A 21719-nucleotide genomic window follows, 5' to 3' on the forward strand; every position below is an offset into this window, starting at 1 on the left:
TCTGCAAGAAAATAAAAACACCGAACCCACACGTATAACAGTGAGCGCGCCAGCATCTTCTCGTACGAAAACGTACGCGGAGTGTGAAAGGTCATGGGACTGGGTAGAGCTGGCGCTCACGCAAAGCCCCACCCGCTGGTACTGCCGTTGCATCAATGGGAGCGTATTTTCCGAGCGCGGGAAAATGATGCGCAAGCGCCTGCCCGCGGTCGGTTCAACAACGTGTAGTCGGATTGTTTGGTAAACACGCGCGGCTGCCCTGTCTTATTCACTTGCATGGGATTTGCATAGTGTTGTGCTTCATTGAAAGTGCATAAAATAGGAAAGTGGTGCAACATGTTGCTAATGCCAGGACGTTTTCAGAACAGGAGAACAGAACAGTTACAATGAAGAGTGTATGCGGTAATTAATTTTAAATTTGTTCTTGTGAGAAATAAAACAAAAATTAATGAATCTAGAAAATGTTAAATGAAATTAAATAAAATAATAATTGTTGCGTTTCTATTCACACACCGAAAACTGTTGCGGTGGAGGCGCAGCCGTGGTGCGAGATCGCTCCATCATCGCTGTCGCGAGAGAGCTTTTTCTGACAGTTCCTTACTCGTTCCTTTCACCTTCCTTTCACCTTCCTTTCACACCCCCTCGATGGGCTCAACAAGCCTGCTGTTGGGCCGCTTGTTGGGCTCAAAATGAAACAATCTTGTTCGTGCTAGCTTCGGCATTTTATGCTCGCTGGGCGCAAACCACGTGCACGTTCGGTTGTCAGGGGTGCTGCACCTGTTTTTGAAAGTCGGTATTTATAGATAGGACAAACAGTTGATAAACGTGTCTCTGTTTGTTGGTTATCAAGGCGCGGGCAATGGTTGAATGATTAGTGATAAATGACAATCGCAGTCTTTCAAGTCTTCAACTTCAAATTGAACTTGAATGTGCTGAGTTGAATTAGGACTTCTCATGGCTGTTGAATGCTGAGATCGAGTCTGTACAAAGCATTCACACACTTGTAAAACTGTTGAAAAAACCTTGGAAGAATCAGTTTCCGTTCGAAAAAGATACGGATCGTCGTACAAAATGCAGAAATAGCTCCGACTCTCCCAGTCGACGCGCCATTTTCCTGAACGAAAGATCCCTCAAAAGTTCACATCAGAATATGCAAACAAAGCAATCCGAAAGTGGACTAATTGTAAGACAAATATTAAAGCACTTGATGAACCGATCGGTGCATCGATGCACCGAACAGCAAGATAACTGCACAAGTAATGTGGTTCACTCCTTCCGGTTTTCGGTGCCGCAAGAGACTGACATATTTGTAAATGCGTTACAATACGTGACTAATACAGACATTGACGCGCCCATTACAACGTCCCTAAATCAACAGTGATGCAGTGTAAAGTGTGCTGAGTTTGATTTCTCGGTAAATTTCTTACGTGCAAACATGTTCTCTATCCACATGAATCATTCATTCTGCAGGTAATTCAGGTAAACCCACCTATCACTCCTAGCTTTTCTCAAACAATCTGTACAATCCGGTAATATCGGCCGTCCAACGTTGAATAATCAAGCTACTATCTGGAACGATTTTATGCGAACATTTATCTTATCAGCAAACTGGCTGGCTGTGTGTGCGTACTTTGGGTGTATCGAGTATTTTTTTTAGCGATGATAAGAAGTTGGGCGTAACGGAAACATCACCGTCGATACGAGGATTCAGTTTCAACGGATACCTTGCGGCGGTTTCGCGTGCTTTTCCGTGCTACGTCTCTGAACGAAGCGGGTAATGCGCTGGATGTAAGCACATTCAGAGGAGTGTTGCCCCTAGTGAAGTGTATTTAGTGTATAATCCGTTCGACAAGTGATCAAGCCATGATTCAAGTGTACAGCCTAGCAGTATTACTGCTCTTGGTAGCCTGCGGTGACTTTGCCAGAGCGCAGCAGCCAGGTATGTAGGCCACAAGACGCGCGTTGGGCGTGCGGGTCATGTGATTCACAAGTGAAGGTGACAGACTAACCGCTACAACAAGACAACACCCACTAATCCTACTGGCGGGACCTTATTTAGCTTGGTCATACTTGCGAGCCTAACAAAACTGTGTCATGTTCAGCGAAAGGTTATCACAGCAAGACGTGTCTAGCATGTGTCATTACGAAAAAAAAAACTATTACGGATTTGAATTTACTTTACGTAACAACTTAACATATTTCGCTATAGGAAGAGAATCTTGCTGATAATAATATCTCAACCTTAACCACTTCAAAACCACACGCGTTAGACGCTCTATCAATTCCATCCTGCGAAGCTTATCAAAACGCTCACTTTTATACCTTTTCCGTCAAGCTGGTGCCTATCTTATATGGGTGCGTTTTAATGCTACAATGATTTATTTTACACCTCCGAAGGTCGCAAAGGCCAGCAACCATGTTGGGCAAAGATCTTCCTTCAGCTGTTGCGCGCCCCAGGGCAAGCTAACTCTTTATCCATTATCGTGCTATCTAGTGAAAACATTATTAGGCCGCAGTAATTTGACCGGATGAGCCAGAGAATGCTACACCCATGTTGGCAAATTCCTGTGGTACTAAAAATCATCATCTCTGGTACGCTTTTGAAAGGAAGGGAGGCCATGTTTTACAATCTAGATAAATCCGCCGCTTTATCTGTGTGTTGGAGATCTTACGTACATGGACAATTCCAGACGAATTAGAATGGTATGACTTGCTGCGACTGCCGAGCATGTTAAAAAGCTTATCGTCCGTAATACATCTACACCATGATTCATGGTTCTGGGGTGGAAACGTGATGTCATGGTTTTAGGATATGGCATGAAACATACTTCAAGTTATGAAGCTGAGCTTCTACGTTTTAAATAGTTTAATTGATAGATAGGGCGATTAATGTTGCAACTTCCGGCACCATTCTACGATTTTAATGTTGTATCTGATGCCAGCCTGGTATTGGACAGCATAAGAATTAGGTACATGGAATGGATTCTAGCTCGCTTGCATGTAACAGCCAAAACAGTCCCATACAAACACCATTCACTGCGGTTAACGCTAGTCTCTTATCAACCACAGTATCGGTGATAACCTGAGCAAATAGGAGCACTGTACGGGCGCGAACCAGCATGACGATCAATATCGAACTTAAACTCAATCCCCGTGCCATTAGGGAGGGCTAAAAATAAAACAAAATTCCAAATAATATCAATCGATCGAGGTCTAAACTGCACGCTGGCTTTGGAACGCTTTCTGAGGCGTTAAAATTATACAACATACATCTTTTTTTTCGTCTGTTCCTGTTCCTTCAAATCCATAGATAAGATACGAACTGCTGGGTAGAAGCTAACCAATTTTTACTTCAATCGTTTGCGACAGAGCGCGTCTGTGCCATTGCACGCTACACCGCGGAATGTGAGCAGCTGCAGCGTGGTGCATCGGAGGTGGTATGCGTGCACGTACAGGACAGTGTCGAATGTGCCCAGCGCATTCGAAACGGTACCGCCGACTTTGGTGTGTTCAGTGCGGAAAGTGTGCTGCTCACGGCTAGCCTCGACTGGGAAGGACTCACCGTCATCAAGGAGCTGCGCAGCAGCGAGAGAACCCGTGAATCGGTCGACTTCCAGACGGCGGTCGTGGTGCGCAGCACCCACACGGGGGGACTCGATGGATTGCGCGGACTGCGCTACTGCCATCCGGGACTCCATTACAGCCGCACCCATCGCTGGACCGAGCGGGTGTTGAAGCACTTTGAGCGGCTCGTTGCGCCGGTTAGGTGTGAGGACTTCCGTACCGTTACCGAGGTCGAAACGGCCGCGTTGTCGAACTTTTTCCGTGCCGCTTGCCGTCCAGGCGTATGGTCGCAGATACCGAAGGAGGATTCGGATTTAAGTAATAACGCTTGCTCTATAACAACCTTTACCGATTCACTCATCCCCTCGAATTTTGTTTCCTATTTGCAGAAGAAAAATACTCGAATCTCTGCTCGCTCTGTCCGAATGCTAGCTCCTGCTCGTACGACGGCATCAACAATGGGCATCAGTCCGCGTTGCAATGCCTGGAACGGGATGGAGACGTGGTTTACGCATCCGTGCTCGAGATTCAGCGTTTCTTCGCCGACCGTAGCGCGATCGCGAACGATTTCTCCTTTCTTTGCCAGGACGGCACACTGCAACCCGTCAATGGACCGGCCTGCACCTGGTTATCTCAACCCTGGCCAACCATCATTGCGTCCGCAACGAAAGCAGTCCAAATTGCGGCCCGTTTAGACGTGTGGTTGCGCAACTCGCTCACCTCCAGTACCCCGTGGGAATCGGCCATTATCGATATTATGACGCGACACAACGCCGACAAGATCACTACCGCTTCCTCGATTCAGTCGCCGAAAGATTACTTCTTTCCACACCGTCCATTACCGCTTTTGTCGGATATTTGCCAATCGACGGCACGCTGGTGTACGACGTCTTTAGAGGAGCAGGACAAATGCGACGTACTGGCGAAGGCAGGCCTTACGGCCGGGGTGTATCCGCTGCTGCAGTGCAACAATCCCACCTCGAACCGTATCAACTGTCTGCGGGAAATTTCGGCCAATCGGGCCGACTTCGCCGGTATCGATTCCAACTACGGCTATCTGGCGCGCCAGTCCAATTTGGCCGCGGCACTGTACCAGGAGACGGAAAAGGAAAAATATTCCACCGTGTTAGTGCTGGTGCACGAGGGCAAAGGCCACGATCGTTTCGAGAAGTTGCGCAACGCGAAAGCTTGCTTCCCGGAGTTTGGTGGAATTGGTAAGTGATGACAGGTTTCAGAGATCGGAATCTAATTCTAATCCATTTTCTTTCCGCGAAGCTTCCATCGCGTTCGTGAATGTTGGTCGATCGCGTGGCATATTCGACCGTAACGAGTGTGACTACGGCCATCTGATGAGCGAGTTCTTCTCCGAGTCCTGTGCTCCAGGATCGCGTGATGACATGCACGATCCCACCGGGGAAAACGCTGAAAACCTTTGTGCTCTGTGCCGTTACGGCGATAAGCCCACGCCACGCGAGCTAGCTGGTGACAATGACGATTATGCGAACACGGATGCGCCGATCGAGGATGTTCCGGAGGAAGTGGTCGAAGGAATAGATCCCGCCCTGCGCAATAGTGACAGCGTTGGTGTATCGGTCGACAGGAACTTACTGTGCGCTGCATCCGAATCGAACCGATACTACGGTACCCGTGGTGCGTTGCGTTGTCTGCAGGAGGCCGGAGAGGTGGCGATTATCGAAGCTCAAAATTTGGCCGAACACGCACAATTCCTCGGAATGAATGAGAGCGATTATCGCGTGCTGTGCCGGAACGGATCGCTGGCCGCATACACGGGCTTTAAAGTGGACGAGGAGTGCTACCTGACCACGATCGTGGACGGTGAGATCGTGGTGCGACGACAATGGGAACATTCCGACAACCTCGTGCACGTGCTGACCTCACTCGATGTGTACCTGCAGAACGATCCCGACTTCCGGATGTACAACATTTTCGCCGGACAGCGCAATCTTCTGTTTGAGGATTCTGCCCTGGGACTGGTATCACCGCATCATACCGAGCTGGGCACGTCCGTGAAAAACTACATCCGTTTGTTCGAAAACATCGAAGACTGCCAAAATGCGGGCACTACGATTGCGCCGGGCGGTTCCGGTGGCCGGGCAGCCATCATCACGGTCAATTTCTTGCTCACCCTCATTCTCGCCGGTATCATTGCCTGGAGACTGTAGTTACTTCTATTAAGTATTTAACACACTCGCCAAATTCCCGCCTTCCAATAGTGTACTCCTTTTTCCAATAGTGTACTTAAAACATCCTCCACGTTCGTTTGGAAACACCATTTGTCACTGCTTTCATTACTTCGATACACCGTACACGAGCAAATGTAATCTGTAACGCAAAGTTCATTAGTGTAATGGTCGAGCGAAATACCAATAAAGAGAAAACTAGATTCTAACATTGGAAGTCTTGATATGTTTGCAGGTTGCGGCTAATGACGACGGGATGGTTTTAGTAGCGATGACTGTGGCTGGGACCTAGTTAGGGTTAATATATTTTGAGTCGATCTGCGACAAACAGCCAAACAGCAAATACTTAGACGCTTTTTAAAATTGTGTGATTTTTGTCAAATTAAGGTTCTGATTCCTTTCTGTTTTATTTCATACGGGAGTTCCATACCAACTCCCCTTGTAACATCATGTTAAACATATTATCTTACTACTCAAATGAAACCTATGATGCACTATAATGCACTTACATCAATGTTTCTTGTTCTCAAATTCCAGACTTCAGTTCCGTTTGTACAACTTGTAAAAGAAGACACTTGTTTAGTTACCGCAGTCGCCAACTGTATTAAAGACATCGACTTCTAACGGATTCCTACTGTTGCTGCTCACTCTTTTGTGTTTGTGCTATGGCTTCTCACTCTTATTTCAATCATCGCTAGGATGTGCACCGTCTACCTGGCAGGTAGGTGTACTATCTTCCTCACCAGCACAACAACCTAAAGTGGTATAGGCCGGCGATTTCTGGCTTTCTTTGACTTTATTTACCCGTAGCTGAATAGTCAGTCCTGCGTACGGGGGATTGGTCCGGAGTACACAACCGGGCCGCCCCAAGGTGGTAGTGTACTATTACGCTTTCAATATATGATACACAGTCATCAGTACATTCCATAGTTCGTTTTGGTCGTTCCCTTCCGGTGTCATGGAGTAGTGTTTCACCTGGCCCTCTATCAACCGTACCAAAGGACTGCTTTTGATCGCTGCCTTGCCTCGTTGATTGTTGGCAATCATTTTCCACACCGTTACGGCAGCCATCAGCACTTCACCTCGGCAAGATGTGCGCTGTAGTGCGTTCGCCAAGATAAACATGTAGTCCGACGAGGCTAACAACGCTGGCCTGTTTGCCAGCACGAACGTAAGATTCCGAACGATGGCCATCGCTAGAAGCCGTATCTCTAGATCGGATTTGCGTGTCAATGCTCCCAGCACGGTCAAATGCCTGTTTTTGTAGAATGGTACAAATGGTAACGATTATAGCCTTCTGCAGATCGGGATTGGTCTAGATCAGTTGATCACTTACCTTACTTCGCTAACATCAACATAGCGGGTGTACACCTCCCAAAACTCTAGCCATATATGCGTTACATCAATCCACGGCTTTTGCAGCTTCGTTACGGTCGGATGCAGCTTGCTAATATTATCGAACACGTTCAGCTTACCGATCATGCTCCGACCCTCATGACAACAGCAACAATTCTTCAGCACTCGCAACGATACCCGTAGCAATTGCAGATCATACTTAGGGCCCTTCACCTTTGCCGTCTCCGTTGTGGCGGTCACGATTAACAACTTCATGATACTGTGCGGATAGCCCGGGAATGTCGATGCCAGCGCTTTGCAAACGATTATGTGACTTTCCGTGAGGAAGGCCAATACCTGTAGGAACTCCAGGTGCAGAACCGCGTGATTGCTAAACCAGGGCCAATATTGCAGCACGGTTTGGCACAATCGGTCGATCTGGTCCATGTGTAGCAGAAGTGGCTCACCCGGCACACTAAACCACGTGCCGAGTAGGCTGACCAGCTCCATCAGTTCCGTCATAATGGACAATTTCTTCACATCCCCATGCTTTCGTGCAAATTCCGAATACGACAACCGTCCGATCAGCCCTTCGTAGATGGCATCGAACCAATCGAGAATGATCGCCAGCAGATTGCGCTCCCGTGCGACCCGGCATGCTTGCTCGGAAAAGTGCAGCATGGTTTTCACCGTTGAGAAAACGATCCGTTTGTAGTTCGTACTTGTGATGCCTCCCGCTTCCAGTTGCTGTCGATTACAGGTTGATTCAAAACGATGCAACAATGCCTTGAATATCAGAGCCGAACCACTGCGCATCGAGCTGTCCTTCTTCTCATCCGTCTTCAATCGCTTCTCCTTGTCTGCGGTTGATAACGGACGATTAGGGTTGGTGTTTTCCGTGTCGTCTTCCACCTCGGAGAGTTCTTCGTCCAGATGCATTTGCGAAGAAGACTTTACTGTTTCGGGACCTTCCGCGAGCATGTCCATTGTGTCGAACTGAACCAGGAAGGACGGATATTCGCCAGTGGGAGATGCAATTGGCTCTGATGTGTAAAACATAAGGCTCAGAAATTTTAAGCACATGATTTGAAACCCTAAAAAGAAGCGGAATGATATCGTGAAGCACTGCAAACAAACAACAGTATACGCAATATTTACCTTTTGATTTTTGGAGAATTCCATTTTCTATCATTTTCGCAATGGGTTTAACGTCCTGATGATCAAACTCAAGATGGATCTGTTGTTTCCCCGTAGGCGTAACTACCAGCGCGCACAGTAGTCGCATAATACTGCACAACGTTTGCTCCATTACGGGTTGGGTTAGTTTCCCGTACAGCCACGGGTTCAGCATGTAGATGATGCTTTCGAAGAAATTCTGATGGCCGGCCAGAAGCAAACACAGCGGATCACGGGTCGGTTCGTCCATGCAGCGCAGCAATAGCAGACATACGTCCGCCACCATCAGACACACGGCCCGGTTCGGAAGCATTGCCTGTTGTTCGACGCATTCCAACAGCCACTGGATGCAACCCTTTTCTCCGATCAACTGCCCAAATTCGAACGGGTCCAGCTCGAGCAGACAGCGATACAACACCGCAAACGCTCTCACCATGTCCGCTGAAATAACTGGATCCTGCTGTTTCTTGTCATCGTCCAGCAAAAACTCCATGCACGAATAGGTTTCCAGCGAACGGACGGATTCTTCGAAAAAATGCTGCTTGGACAATAGTTCCAATATCACATCTACCGAGCCGTTCGTGGAGGCATTATTGCCGGTGGCAGCTGCACGTCGAGCGCTTGCTGCTCCATCCAGCGGCAGGACGGACGAATGCAACGATGCATCTCTGTCCGCGTTATGAGACAGCAGATTTACCAACAGACCAACAGCAGATTCCTTTACCAAACACGCCTCTTTTCTATCCAACATCGTACTGATGCAGCTCGCGTGTATACCACCCGGAAGATAGGCACACTCCTTCACGATTGCAGCTGCGCCGGGCAAGGTGCGAGCAATCTTCGCCAGAATATTCCAAGCGAATGAACGAACGAGCGTACAGCTGTTGCCGCACTGCGTCGAAACGGTTTTCAAATGTTTGGATTTCCACTCAAAACTAGCCACCTCCTCCGAAGAGCGTTCCAGCAGATGCGCGATCGCTAAAAAGCACGATCGTACGACCGCGGACCCAGTAAAGTCCGTCGATCCAAAGAATCGAATGCAAAGCAACAGCTTTGGGATAACTTCCGTAATATCGATCTGTCGCACGTCAACTAGCAAAGCCGACATGGTTTCGAGAACTTCCAAAAGCGATACAATACGAGGAACGTCACATTTCTTCAGCAATACATCTAACTGCTCCAGTGCCGTATTGAACACTCGCACATCCCACGAGTTTTCGCACATTGTTGCACGCTCTACGGGTTTAGATATGCGTTCGGTAAGATCCCGCTTTCCATCTTTCCGCTGCTGCTCAGTACCAGAAGCTGTCGAGGTCTTCGTCCCATCACACATCAACTGCAACAGTCCCCACAAAAGGTTTACGTTCTTGCGGTACAGTGACTCAATGCAATCGTTCGATCGAAGCAAACGGAGGAAAAAATTGTCCTCGGCCGCCAGCACGGTATACAGCCAGTCGCGTATCAGGTAGAATCCAAGGTGCAGCATTATACCGATTATGTTGAACACCTCTACCAGCATCTCCTGATCTGCCACCGTTATCGGTGGTGTGTGAATGTAACGTTTTAGCGTGCTGATAATTACATCCTGCTGGCAGACGGTGTTTTTCAGCGGAAAGATCAAATTAGTCTCGAGCGTAGCCAGCCCGACGTAGACGTCCGCATGCGCTTTTGCGGATCCAAGTCGCCGTAAGCTTTTCCGAAAGATGGACAGGAAATCCACCATCTTCAGCCAACGAATGTCTCGCTTGGTGAGCCGCATATCCGCACTGAACGCCAATGCAGTCCGGTTGCCTTTGTACTCGAGCGGACTTTCATGATCGTCCATCGACGATGCATTGCCGACACGTTTGGAATTGTTTACTTTCAGTATCTTTTCCACCCCCTCGAACCACACTTCAGCAAACGTAAAACGTATGTACCGCTTTACGTACTCCTGGACAGCAAAGCCTTTGGGCAAATTCTCACCCTTTGCGAGGTGTTCTAAACCGGATTCACGCAACGTACTACTACGTTCATCGATGTTGCTCTCCGGTGAATATGTGTTCGTTATAATGCTCTTAAATAATTTGTTTGCTCCAAATGCTTCTCGGAATGGACTGATGCTCCAATGGAAATGGCATATGAACGGAATCGAAAATGCGGAAGTTGCGCATACATAAGGCAGCGAGACCATTGGTGCGGTTCCGGTAGAACAGTCTGCAAACAGCAACAGACACAGTAAGGCGCAGCATTCCATCCGAAATACCGGAATGTGGTGATGAGCGAGCAGAGCCCGCACAATCAGTTGACACGCGGTCGTGTTCGTTCCGAGATAGCGGCGGAAGGTTTTGATGGCGAAGCAAAGCTTGGTCAGTATGCCCACTGCTGGAATGGCCGCATCCGGATAATCGTGCTGAGGCTCAACCAGCAACGATCTGCTCAGCGCCTGCATTACCAACACCCACCCCGAAGTGTTGTGTATCTGCTCACACAGCACCGGATCGTCCGCCATCACGTTTAGCTGTGTCAGAGCGCTGCGTCGCAAAGCGGGATCACCGTTTTCCTGCTCCAGTGCATCAAGCAGAGGTTTCACTGCACTAACATCGTACACGTTAGTTATCTGTGGACGACCAACACCATACGGTGCCGGCAGCATACAGATGCTATTCGGGATGGTATCACTGATGTGTTCAATTCGTGGCGCAAACTCTTCGCTCCGTTCGACCGAGCTTATCAGAAAGAGTACACGTGTGAGAGCTTCCTCACGGATGAAACTATGCACGTGGAACAGCAATCGAAGATTTCCCTGCAATATGTCGAGCCACGGTAAACCAAAGTCCGGATGAAACATACCGATAACGACTACGCCCAGTTTCGATTCTTCAAGTCCGACCGCTGCTGCCTGCAGAAGTGGTGCTATTGGAAGCAGTAGCTCCTGCACGTCTGCCCATCGTTCCTGCAGGTACGCTTTCGAGTTGCACACAAACAGTAACATCGTTTCGGCGCATTGACGAATCTGTAAGAAAAAGCATGTGCGTTTAGTTCGAAGTGATGAAATTTAAAATGCAAGAAAATGCACCTTACCTTGCTATTTCGGTCGGTATATCCAAAGCAGGTAATTTCGGTAAGAATTTGGAGCGAAAGTGGGATACCCATTGCACGCAGTTTCGGAGCCGTGCTGGAGAGCATACTGCGGCGTGTGAGAGTAGGGCTGTCATCCAACTGTCCAATGAAATCTTTCATCATTTTCGTGCATATTTCGTAAACCTCGCTGCATAGTAATAAATTAAAACAGAATTGAGAAAGTGAGATATTTAGTTTAGCTTCTTTTACAACATCCAAGAGACATACCTCCTTATAGTTTCATCCTCGTTTGCCAACAAACGCACCGTAATCGATTCAATGATGTCCCACAACGGCTCATCTTCCGTTACGGAACTGGAACAACTAGAAACAAGAGAAAGAAAACCATCATACAGTCTCACGAATTATGCAGAGTACACTTTTGAATGCTTTCAGCCTTACTTTCCAATCGTTTTCAAAAGAATCCGCACCAATTCCATCGATCGATGCAAAGACAGAGTTTTTATCGCCTCCGAACCTATTGCAAGCAAGTGTTCATCGGAGAGTCTCGCATTAAAATAAGTGTCCCGTAGCATCTGCACCGCTGGGGTCAAAGTGACCGTCAAGTTCAGCAGTATGTCCAGCAGCGGTGCTTTCTGTTTATCGACCAGTGCACATAAATACTCGTACATTTCCGGACAGGAGTACTTCAGCGGATAGTCATGCAGCGCAATCAGGCATTCGTCACGCCAAATTCGATCCGATTGCTCCAGCGCTTTACGGTGAGCGGAAGAGCTTAGCTTGATCTCGACAAACTTATAGTGCAACGTACCGGACCTTCCACCGGCACCAGCTTCGTCCGCTTCGTCATCTACCTCCGGTTCCTTCTGCCACAGTCGCACAAAGTCGAGCAATATTTGCATCGTAATGCGGTAGCGCGTGCGTGTGAACAATTTCTTGGTGTCCAGTTCCCACTCCTGCCGATAGTGCTTCGCCAGATAACCGAAAGAACCGCACAGCTCTCCAAAACGATGGGCAGGAATTTTTTGCTGATCGGAAAAATGTTCCGTCATAAGGAATGTGGTGGTTTGGCTAAGCACTATCAGTATCATGTTGGACGCTAGTTTATCCACATCGCTCGATAGTTCCTTTAATTGGTCGATGCACTGTCGAAACATTTCGTACACGAACGCACCGAGCGAAATTTGTGTCCGAGCTCGTTTCTCCTGCACCGGAATGTATGTCACGGTGAGCATTCGCTGCCGAATGCGTTTTCGGAACGATTCCACCAAATACAGCAACATTTCGTACCCTTTTCGTATGCTCACCCGACCAGTCTGAATCAATTGCAACAGTGATAGGCCAATGTACGGAGGCTGCAGAAAGAACTCCGGTGGATAATTTTTGGTGTACGAAACGATGTAGTTTAGAGCGCGCTGAAAGTTTTCATCATTTTCCTCATTGAACAGTGAATCGTTCAAGCGCTCCAGCACTCCTACCGCGTTCGAGTCCTGCACCTCCCAGCAATCGGTGTAGAACGTGTCGTCACCTTTCCATCGCGCCGCAAACGAGTGAAGAACTGTTCTTTGTCTCTTTTCGCTCTCCGATGTTTCACCAGCGAGCTCGTTTGTGTCCAGCCTCAGACTGCTGACACTGTTCGCTACGCTGTCCAGATCGATCGAGCTGGTCATGCTGGACGAGGTAGTGGAACCTGTTTTCATACGCTCCACCTGCTTAATGATGCTCTCCACCAGCTCGTCGCATTTTGCGTTCGTCCCGGTCAGGTAACGAATTTTCATCAGCTCCTTTATAATTCGCGTTGACGTGAAGAATCTTACTATTTCCTGTCCATATTTGCTCTATTTGACATGGTGAGGTAAGAAAGAATAGAAAGTAAAGGGCGTATTCTTGCGAAGATCTCACGATTCGTGCAAAGATCCCATCTGTTCTCACGAGATATCACGTACCTCGAGCAGGAGCGACATCATCTCCAGTACGGTCAGCTCCATCAGTAGCGGAACATGCCCGAACCAACGTATTAAATTCTTAAATAGAACGGATGCATTCACGCCTATGTCCACATTCTCCCATAACGCTCGTCTTAGCGTGCCTTCGACGTCGTGCAGTGAACGGACGCGTATTTCCTGTATCGGATGCACTGAAATGAAATAGTGCATCAAAATACACGTACATACACATTCCAGCGCGCTCTTCCGCACACTTCCGGGAACGGAGGGACCAGGCGTCTCCCGTTCTCCGTTGTCCACACTGTATACTTACGCAGCTTTTCCAGCGTGGCAGGATTAAGTGTGCTTGCCATCCTGGCGTGCACTGCACGTGGCCTGGTGTCGGTTAGCGGGAAGCGTATAATGTGTAAATCAAGGGTGTCCAATCGTGCGGCTTCTACTCTACCAAACAATACAATACTCGCAGAAACAAAACTGGCGGTTATTCTAACCCGGCACAACTCTTATTTTGACGCCCACTGTCATCAACAACGCTTGTTGTGCGGTGACGTTTCAACAGCCCCCTTCGGGAACGGCGCGGGAAGTTTCGCGTTGACTTTCAGAGCTTGAGCCCTACAGAGACTGCAATTAGACGTTGTCTGACCGTAACGTAACTAAAAGCCCTTTGTCTGGCCCTTTGGGTAATCAGACGTATTGTTTTGAATTGTTTTTTCACCCATTGCCGGCACAATTTCTCTCCTTTGTTATTCTTTGTCGATAATTCTTCGACTGGACGCCAAAAGTGAAAATGTTGCTAAAGCGATTAATGTCGGCTTCGATTCAAAATGTTCGCCATGTAACGTATGTACAGGGCCAGTCGCCAGCATCAAAGATACGTGAATACTTCTACTACATCGATCACGAAGGAATGGTAAGGATTGAACCTCTGTAAATATAACGCGGTTCCCTGCCGTATCACCCTACTAATGCACCCTTACGATCAGCTGTTTTTAGATGATGCAAGGATAAAAAATTTCACCTCCTGCTTCAAAGAAAAACAATTTTTGGAGTTCTTTTTCAAACGATTGAAGATCAATGATACGGATCGGTATCAGGACGAGTTTCCGTTTCTATCCATTTGTGGTCGGGAAAGGAACTTTATTCGTTGCGATGATCTTCCAATTGTTTTCACACATGTCATTCAAGCGGATGGTTCGTATGGAGCTGAATATTTAAGCAATTCATAGAAGCATTGAACATTATCCCATTTGTCGCAGGTACCGATGATAGAATAGCTTACGCTCATGCCGGTGATAAAATGAGTGTAGCATGGCAGCCTGATCGTATCTGCATGTTTCCGGACACTGGAAGAGTGTACCATCCGGCACCGGAGCGGTACGGTGCCATAGGATTAGTCCGCTCAAAGCTGGCCATTGAGCTGAGTTCTTCATTTACATTCCAAAATGGTGAAGATCGGCCACCGACACACTTTCGGTGGCACGCGAAAGATTACGAGCTAGATCAGCACTGGTGGAAGGATACGTACATAGGAAATAGATCGTCACAACCAGTTCGCTGCTAGCAAACTTTCGCTGCTAGCAAAGCCTATCAATTGTTGTAGTTACAATGTAGAGAAACATGTTTTATTAAAATTTTCCGCGGGAAAATTTGCAAACTCTTTGTGATAATCTCAGGCAATTGTTTGAAAATGTTTACTAAGCTTTATCTTCCGGGTTTATTGCGGCTTGCTCCACGTAAGAATTGTAGTCGACCGTTGATACAGTTTGTTCTATTGATAGCTCCTTTCCATTGGTGCCCCTTCCAGCTGCTTCAGCATCCTTAAATTCTACAGTATTTATTGCCGGTCGTAAATTCATTGACCCGGCATAAGGAGCAAACTGATTCAGCGATTGTTGGATCTGCTGTGCTTTCAATTTTTGCTGACGAGCGTGCTGCTTTCGTAGCTTCACTTTCGCTTTACGCAGCAGCTGTCCCGGTGTCAAGACTTTGTCGGTTTGCTTTGGCTTTTGTGTAATTGCTTTCTTGTTGTTGGCCGGTTTCGTTTGAATTGCTTTCGTCTTTACTTGATTCGCCCGTGAATCCAACCATCGGACGGACGTCCAGTGTGGAAAGCTGCACGGAAAAAGAGTATTTGTCCTATGGAGTTTCGTTATTACGAACTTATCGATCGGGATCCAATCATACTGCTCCAGAGGCGAACAATCGTACTGAACGTTATTTAATAGATCGACCCAGTTCAAACTGACACCTACTGGACTACTCGTTTGGCCTAATTTTTCCACCGTTTTTCCATACACCGATGGCCCCTGGGTACTTTTGCCATCGCGATACAGCAGATACGTTCCGGTCGGGAAATGTACCATTAGCTTTAACATTTTCCATACATTCGTGATCAGATTGCACGGTTCCACGCCGTAAAGTCGGTTAAGTTCTTCCTCAATATCGCGCAACTCGAGGAAACGATGGGAGATGATCGTTGACGTTGTGCTGTTAATGCGTAATCGCATCGTTTTAGAGTTGGGCCGCACCAGCTGACGGCACCATTCTTGCAACAGTTCCGCTAGCGTCATCTGTTCCGCACCGAACTCTGGTTGATACTCGATCTTTATGGAGATGTTCATGAAGACTCGCATTTTGCGAAACGATTCGTAGCAATCCTGCCGAAAGTATAACAGCATCTGGTGTTCTTCATCGTGATCCTTCAGTTTCCAGGGTTGATAAAACCTGTTCTCACGAACCTTCTCCTGCACCACGTAAGGTTTTTTATGTGCCATTGTTTTCATATATTCATCAAACAGCGCCGGGTTGAATGGTACCTTCATCTGTTCCTTATCCTTTTCGGGACATCTAGATGACTCTGGCTCGTGTTTAGTTGTTAGGAAGTTCATATAACTTTTAACTAACAGTTTGTAAGCCTTCATCTTCCTGGCGTGGGTGGACAGCTTATTTGGAGGGTGTTTACTGTCCATTATTAAAACCTTTCGACCCTCTAGCATTTTAATTTCGAACGGTATCGCCCACTGTTCGTGTATGTTTTGGGCATAATTCAACAAGAGCGTAAATGCACCAGCCGGCAGAACAAATGAAACAGCCGGTAGCTGCTGCAAAATCGTGTGTATGTTAACCAATTGTTCATCCCGTTTACATCGTACCGCACACCATTCCGCTACGAAATCATCCAGAACTCGGTCATTACGTTTGAGCGTAACGCATCGTAGAACGTTCTCGGTGAAAAGATTCCGTACAGTTCCCGTTTCGTGCACCTCTTGCGGGCTAGGTTTAAACACCACGTTAGTTTCGTTTTTCACGCTACCATCGAAAGGAACAACGGTCATCAAAAGATACTTGCCACCCAGGTCGCGCTCGAGTGTCAAACGTTCCTGCACCTTTTCCTGCCAAATTTTTACCACCAACGAGTTCAGCTCGGGGTCAATCGTTTGCACCCGGCGCAGCAGATTTGTGCTGAAGTAATTCTTCACAAAGCTGTCAAACATTTCCTTTTCCGGGGCAAGCTTTTCCATCAGCTTCTGGTATCGCTCAAAGTTTTTCTTCTCGTTGGGCCGGGTGAAGGGTAAGCGCATGTTTATCCGATTCTGTACCGTGAGACAATGCTGATGCTCGTCACGCGTAAGCACCGAACCGGATGGGAACTTATTGAACAGATGCAACGGTTTCATACATTTCACTTCCAGCTGTTGAACTTTCTGGCCTGTGCGAGGATCGATTGGAATTTCAGCCGGCAGGAAAAGAGCCGACTCGTCCAAAAGGGTGCGAATGTCTTCGATCTGATGGACCGGGTCGATTTCGTTAATATGGAGATTGAAGATGTCATTGTGGTACTCTGCGAAATCGATCGACGCTTGTTCCAGCAACTTCCCTTCCGATCTTGGATTATGTCTGGACCTATGGTGAACGTAAAGCAAATGGGCAGTAAAATATCACGCATATTATCAAGTATATAACCCGTACTAACCATATCAAGTTCTTGTACTCTTCCATCGCGGCCGGTAGCTGTTTGGCGTTTGTTTTGGCTAGGCAACTGTCATGGTGGAATGTTTTGATGGCATTTTACTGACAGTATGAACGTGTGCGATTGTGTGTTGTTGTTTACTCCACCGAAAGGCAGAGGCGATCCTAATTTCATTACGCACCACACAGCCGAATAATAGCGCGATTGAAAAGAACGAAATGCTGACGTGAAAGTGATTCACCAAAGCTTTCAACACCTGTACCGTCCCGTTTTTCAGGGGGCTCTGTTCCCGAAGTCGTGCATCGTATTCAATCCACAACCATGTCCTTCCTTGGGCTTTTGAGCTACGTTTCGCTGCTGGTGCAGATTTGCTTCGCTACCGTCTCGATAGGTACGTAAATAGCGTCAAGGCAATCGAGCATTTTCTTGGAACGTGGCCATCTAACGCACCTGGTTTTCTCACAACTGTTCCATTCCAACAGCCGCCGGACTGTACTATTTGGCTGAGCTGGTGGAAGAATACACGGTCATGGCAAAGAAAGTCATCAGCTGGATGGTAGGAGTAACTGCCACACTGTATGTGATATTTATCTTCACCGAAAACTTCTCCTGGACCATGTTGCTCTGTGGACTCGGAGCACAAATACTGCACGGGCTCATCCTAACCGACTTTCCTTACGTGCGGTTTCTTTCACCGGCATTTATCAGCGCGGTACTGTTGCTGGTAGCGAACCATTATCTCGCCTTCGTGTACTTTCAGCTACAGTATCATACCTTTACGGAAGTGCTGGCATACTTTACGCTTTGCCTGTGGCTCGTTCCATTCGCATTGTTTGTGTCACTTTCCGCAAACGATAATGTGCTGCCGACGAGTAACGAGCGAACGCATCTGCTCGGTAGGAACAGTTATTTGGTTTGTACAAAAACGATACGAAATAATGTATTCTTTTTACTCCTCAGGTGGCAATGACGATGTAGTAACTAATTATTTTTCCAGTCGGAAGAAGATGGGTCTTCTTTCGTTGTTCAGTTACGCAAAAGAAAGCTTGCTACCCGAGCGCAACAAGAAAGCGTTTTAATCTGTGTGGTTCACACACACGATAATCATGACGATCAGTGATCTCACGATTATGGACAGTTATCCTTGGCGGTAAACATGCATTCGACTTGTATATCATTTCTATTTATTACGATACAAAAACCCCTACATAGGAATAATAATAAAATAAAATCGAATACCAGTCAATTAGCCGCTTCGTTCAGTCACTGTTCCGTCCTTCTGCCCAAAGTAGGCTTTCGTTGCCATTCCAACAAACAACCCTGTATCTACAACACCTGGTATCATCATGATCTCCCGATTAACAGCATTCCAATCATACTGCTTATTGTCGGGGAAGCTCCAATCCAAAATGAAATTCCCATTGTCAGTGACAACAGGACCTGCCTTTGCTACCGCCATTCGTAGCTTCAAACTGCCACCAAAGCGTAACTCCACTCTGTTCTTTATCGGCACATAAGCCATCGGAGCTACTTCTAATGGAATGCCTTTACGATACTGCTGGCCAAGCTTCGCGGAGTCCTTGGTGTAATCCGCAATAATGACTAGCCGTTCGGCACAGGATGCTACGATTTTTTCCTGCAGAAAATACTTCCATTACTCAACGAATCGAAGCTAGCACGCAGCACAACGTACCTGTAGCAAACATCCCCCACCACCTTTGATAAGAACCATGTTGGCATCAACCTCGTCCGCACCATCGATAGCACAGTCCAGCTGAGGATTGCACTCCAAATCACCCAGCATCAATCCATGCTCGATGATAAGCTGTCGGGCTTGGAAGCTCGTCGGAATACAAATCAGCTTAAGGCCTTCTGTCTTCACACGCTCCGCTATGCGATGCACGGCATAAACTACGGTGGAGCCCGATCCGACTCCCACGACGGTGTTATCCTTCACATACTCATCAACCGCCTTGTACGCGGCACATCTTTTCGCCTCCTCCAAGGACATTGTAACGCGAGATGAGAAGAACACACCTTTGGACAAGTAATTGCTGGCACTACACCGTGGTACTATCAGTAAGCTGGGTGAAAGTGAACGTACGAACTGCCCCCACATGTGCCACAGGACTAGATTTTCTTATCGATCAAACGCGATCGTACCGGTTTTGACAAACTCTTCCAACCGAGGGGGCAGGGTTGGCAAACGAATACCTTTGTACACTCGTTGTTTGGCGCTAGCTACCACTCTATAATAATGCTGATAATAGTGATACGTTGTTCAATATTTTCTCTTAATTTATCACATCATTTTGCTCATTGGGAGAAACGAGCCGCGACTTAAATTCTGTGTCCCTTTCCGGAAGAGTTCGCCGGTCCTGTCGTACTGACAGTACCACAAAAGCAAAGGACCGCGAATCTTGACAGTTCCATTAATTGTTTACCTCAGCGCATTTCCATTTATCTCCAGCCAGAGAAACCATTTCTTCGGAAGCACGTTGCAGCACAGTCTGCAAATCGACACACCATGGATGCTGGAAACGTCTTGAAGTCACCGATAAACATAAAGTAAGTGTGAAGATAGGACTGACGTCGCAATACTCATCATTTGCTTTTTATTGCAGCGATTTGCTTAACGGCGGAACCGAGTTCCAAATCGATACCGATTTCAATGACCATGAGGGCGACGAGTACTTCATAGAGGACGATTATGGTAGTGCGGACGAGGATGAGGACAAATACAAACAGTTCCTAAATCCCTGGGACCGTCTGTTCGAGGAGTTGCGCCAGGAGATGGAAATAGTTAACGAACACATCTATAAACGCATTACGAAGGCGGGTGTCGGCGAGGAACTGCCGGACAACACACAGGTGACAGTTGACTACAATGCGTTCTTCGAAAAAGAGATGAAGCCCTTCGATTCTTCGACATTACGCGACAAACCGTTGCGTTTGGTGCTCGGTTCGTACAGTGTGCTGCCCGGTTTTGAGCAAGCTATACGGACGATGCGTGTTAGCGAGGAAGCACAGTTTCTGATCTCGTACCAGCTGCTGTACGGTGCGGTTGGATGCCCACCGCGCATTAAACCGAAGGCGGATGCGTTGTTTGTGATCAGAGTAGTCAGCGCCAGTCCTGCCGTCGATGGCGATGCTTTATCGAAGCTGAACGAAAAGGAACGTCGATCGTACGCGATGGTAAAGGACAGAGTGGCACAGATCCGGCAGTATGCCAAGGACTGTTTTAAGCGCAATTTGATACCCAAAGCGATCGCTAAATATTTGGAAGCGGTCGATACGCTACAGTTGTGTCAACTGAAGGACGAAGCTGAACAGGAAGAACAACAAAAAACGCTAATCGCACTGTACACAAGCCTGTCTGTGTGTTACAATCGCCGCGACCAGCCTAAAGATGCCTGCCGAATGGTGAACGCAATGCGCAATCTGTGTGACGTTAACAAAAACGCGAAAATCCTTTATCAAGAAGGAAAAGCGTTGATGAAAATCGGAGATTATGACCGTTCGCGCAAATGTCTGCTGGGGGCACAGAAACTGGAACCGCAGGATGAAAACATTCACCGAACATTGAAGGAGTTGAACACATGTTCGTCGAAGCATCAGATCGAAGAGAAAAGGATTTGGACACGTGCTTTCGGATTGGTAAATACCATGGAAGAGAACGACACTGCGGATGAGACCACGCTGCTAGAGGATATAAGGAAGTCGATGCAAGTGTTTCTGGAGGATGAAAAGTGTAGTACACTGTCTCTACCTGACCATTTCTCCGAAAAGGAGGTGCTAATTTTGGAGCGATTGGCCGACGAATTCAATCTGCAACTAAACATCCAGGTGAACAACAACAAAAAACATTATAAATTCCAAAAGTAACTCGTGGTTCGTTGCATTGAGTGAAGGAGCACCATTGCCAATTTGTTTATTTTGTTCTTTTCACATCAATTCGATGTTAAAAGTTACATTCTTACACAATACTTGTTTCATGTACAATAACTTTGCAGGAATATCTACAACAGAAATATGTATGACTAAGTTTTTGCAGCAGCGAAACGCTAAAGCTGTAATTAAACTAGAATGAACTGTAATAAGCTATGTTATGAACTTGACGGAACGATGAAAGAAATTTTCCTGTATGATCACCCAATATTATTATGGATTAGATACTGTTATGAGCCTTCTGTGGCTTTGTACGCACAACTCCATAGAGAAGCACCCAGTTTCAAATTATTCGATAAACGCTTCAAAATTAATCAAGTTTCTCCGGTCCCACTGTAAGTGCATTGGTAAACAAACGAATATCCACGTGCAGTTTCTGAGCCGCGTTCGTCAGTGGTTGTACTGTTTCCATTTCTAAACACGAAGTATTGGCCGATCATGCGCAAAACACGCTTTGCATGTTTTGCGTAAAAAAAGGTATCCTTTCTCTGTGTCATTTCCTACAGTCGGACAGGA

General features: G+C 47.1%; 7 protein-coding genes across 8 annotated transcripts; 4 read left to right on the top strand and 3 right to left on the bottom strand.

Moving 5' to 3' along the window:
* The first annotated feature begins 1730 nt into the window (after positions 1-1730).
* LOC128309311 (transferrin-like) lies at positions 1731-5967 on the top strand. Its single transcript, XM_053045667.1, has 4 exons — positions 1731-1939; positions 3370-3882; positions 3954-4778; positions 4840-5967. Exons 1-4 carry the CDS (start codon positions 1864-1866, stop codon positions 5745-5747), a joined length of 2322 nt encoding a protein of 773 aa, XP_052901627.1. The 5' UTR covers positions 1731-1863; the 3' UTR covers positions 5748-5967.
* Positions 5968-6159: 192 nt separating this feature from the next.
* Positions 6160-13711, bottom strand: LOC128306330 (uncharacterized). The gene is made up of 8 exons (XM_053043799.1): positions 13599-13711; positions 13286-13476; positions 11781-13177; positions 11607-11702; positions 11340-11526; positions 8259-11271; positions 7102-8194; positions 6160-7020 (listed from the first exon to the last, which is right to left on the bottom strand). Exons 1-8 carry the CDS (start codon positions 13636-13638, stop codon positions 6651-6653), a joined length of 6387 nt encoding a protein of 2128 aa, XP_052899759.1. The 5' UTR covers positions 13639-13711; the 3' UTR covers positions 6160-6650.
* Positions 13712-13917: 206 nt separating this feature from the next.
* Positions 13918-15030, top strand: LOC128305778 (UPF0598 protein CG30010). The gene is made up of 3 exons (XM_053043387.1): positions 13918-14195; positions 14269-14476; positions 14542-15030. Exons 1-3 carry the CDS (start codon positions 14073-14075, stop codon positions 14844-14846), a joined length of 636 nt encoding a protein of 211 aa, XP_052899347.1. The 5' UTR covers positions 13918-14072; the 3' UTR covers positions 14847-15030.
* Positions 14438-17310, bottom strand: LOC128305752 (uncharacterized). Its single transcript, XM_053043351.1, has 2 exons — positions 17259-17310; positions 14438-17188 (listed from the first exon to the last, which is right to left on the bottom strand). Exons 1-2 carry the CDS (start codon positions 17282-17284, stop codon positions 14980-14982), a joined length of 2235 nt encoding a protein of 744 aa, XP_052899311.1. The 5' UTR covers positions 17285-17310; the 3' UTR covers positions 14438-14979.
* Positions 17303-18487, top strand: LOC128305787 (protein TEX261). Of its 2 annotated transcripts, none has more exons than XM_053043407.1 (3): positions 17303-17646; positions 17738-18127; positions 18216-18487. In XM_053043407.1, the coding sequence occupies exons 1-3, from the start codon at positions 17577-17579 to the stop codon at positions 18332-18334; spliced, it is 579 nt and encodes a 192-aa protein (XP_052899367.1). In that variant the 5' UTR covers positions 17303-17576; the 3' UTR covers positions 18335-18487. The 2 variants fall into 2 exon arrangements, with proteins under 2 accessions (XP_052899367.1, XP_052899359.1); XM_053043399.1 differs by having other exon boundaries at positions 17738-18151; positions 18216-18482.
* Positions 18417-19600, bottom strand: LOC128305771 (ribose-5-phosphate isomerase). The gene is made up of 2 exons (XM_053043374.1): positions 18949-19600; positions 18417-18891 (listed from the first exon to the last, which is right to left on the bottom strand). Exons 1-2 carry the CDS (start codon positions 19372-19374, stop codon positions 18502-18504), a joined length of 816 nt encoding a protein of 271 aa, XP_052899334.1. The 5' UTR covers positions 19375-19600; the 3' UTR covers positions 18417-18501.
* Positions 19601-19675: 75 nt separating this feature from the next.
* Positions 19676-21349, top strand: LOC128305762 (inactive peptidyl-prolyl cis-trans isomerase shutdown-like). Its single transcript, XM_053043361.1, has 2 exons — positions 19676-19823; positions 19880-21349. The coding sequence occupies exons 1-2, from the start codon at positions 19783-19785 to the stop codon at positions 21138-21140; spliced, it is 1302 nt and encodes a 433-aa protein (XP_052899321.1). The 5' UTR covers positions 19676-19782; the 3' UTR covers positions 21141-21349.
* Positions 21350-21719: the final 370 nt, after the last annotated feature.

This window comes from Anopheles moucheti, chromosome 2 (assembly GCF_943734755.1).
Source record: "Anopheles moucheti chromosome 2, idAnoMoucSN_F20_07, whole genome shotgun sequence".
NCBI classification, from domain to species: Eukaryota; Metazoa; Arthropoda; class Insecta; order Diptera; family Culicidae; genus Anopheles; species Anopheles moucheti.

What these genes read in the sequence shown, in the direction of transcription:
- LOC128305787 (XM_053043399.1), top strand. Translation starts at nt 17,577, where the DNA reads ATGTCCTTCCTTGGGCTTTTGAGCTACGTTTCGCTGCTGGTGCAGATT. An exon ending in CTTCGCTACCGTCTCGATAG is followed by an intron (nt 17,647 to 17,737) that starts GTACGTAAATAG and finishes CCATTCCAACAG; the next exon opens with CCGCCGGACTGTACTATTTG. An exon ending in CGAGCGAACGCATCTGCTCG is followed by an intron (nt 18,152 to 18,215) that starts GTAGGAACAGTT and finishes TTTACTCCTCAG; the next exon opens with GTGGCAATGACGATGTAGTA.
- LOC128305752 (XM_053043351.1), bottom strand. Translation starts at nt 17,284, where the DNA reads ATGGAAGAGTACAAGAACTTGATATG. An exon ending in GAGTACAAGAACTTGATATG is followed by an intron (nt 17,189 to 17,258) that starts GTTAGTACGGGT and finishes CGTTCACCATAG; the next exon opens with GTCCAGACATAATCCAAGAT.
- LOC128306330 (XM_053043799.1), bottom strand. Translation starts at nt 13,638, where the DNA reads ATGGCAAGCACACTTAATCCTGCCACGCTGGAAAAGCTGC. An exon ending in CTTTTGAAAACGATTGGAAA is followed by an intron (nt 11,703 to 11,780) that starts GTAAGGCTGAAA and finishes TCTTGTTTCTAG; the next exon opens with TTGTTCCAGTTCCGTAACGG. An exon ending in AATTCTCCAAAAATCAAAAG is followed by an intron (nt 8,195 to 8,258) that starts GTAAATATTGCG and finishes GCTTCTTTTTAG; the next exon opens with GGTTTCAAATCATGTGCTTA.
- LOC128309311 (XM_053045667.1), top strand. Translation starts at nt 1,864, where the DNA reads ATGATTCAAGTGTACAGCCTAGCAGTATTACTGCTCTTGGTAGCCTGC. An exon ending in GAAGGAGGATTCGGATTTAA is followed by an intron (nt 3,883 to 3,953) that starts GTAATAACGCTT and finishes TCCTATTTGCAG; the next exon opens with AAGAAAAATACTCGAATCTC. An exon ending in CCCGGAGTTTGGTGGAATTG is followed by an intron (nt 4,779 to 4,839) that starts GTAAGTGATGAC and finishes CTTTCCGCGAAG; the next exon opens with CTTCCATCGCGTTCGTGAAT.
- LOC128305778 (XM_053043387.1), top strand. Translation starts at nt 14,073, where the DNA reads ATGTTGCTAAAGCGATTAATGTCGGCTTCGATTCAAAATGTTCGCCAT. An exon ending in ACATCGATCACGAAGGAATG is followed by an intron (nt 14,196 to 14,268) that starts GTAAGGATTGAA and finishes CCTTACGATCAG; the next exon opens with CTGTTTTTAGATGATGCAAG. An exon ending in ACATGTCATTCAAGCGGATG is followed by an intron (nt 14,477 to 14,541) that starts GTTCGTATGGAG and finishes CATTTGTCGCAG; the next exon opens with GTACCGATGATAGAATAGCT.
- LOC128305771 (XM_053043374.1), bottom strand. Translation starts at nt 19,374, where the DNA reads ATGTGGGGGCAGTTCGTACGTTCACTTTCACCCAGCTTACTGATAGTA. An exon ending in GTGGGGGATGTTTGCTACAG is followed by an intron (nt 18,892 to 18,948) that starts GTACGTTGTGCT and finishes TATTTTCTGCAG; the next exon opens with GAAAAAATCGTAGCATCCTG.
- LOC128305762 (XM_053043361.1), top strand. Translation starts at nt 19,783, where the DNA reads ATGGATGCTGGAAACGTCTTGAAGTCACCGATAAACATAAA. An exon ending in AAGTCACCGATAAACATAAA is followed by an intron (nt 19,824 to 19,879) that starts GTAAGTGTGAAG and finishes TTTTTATTGCAG; the next exon opens with CGATTTGCTTAACGGCGGAA.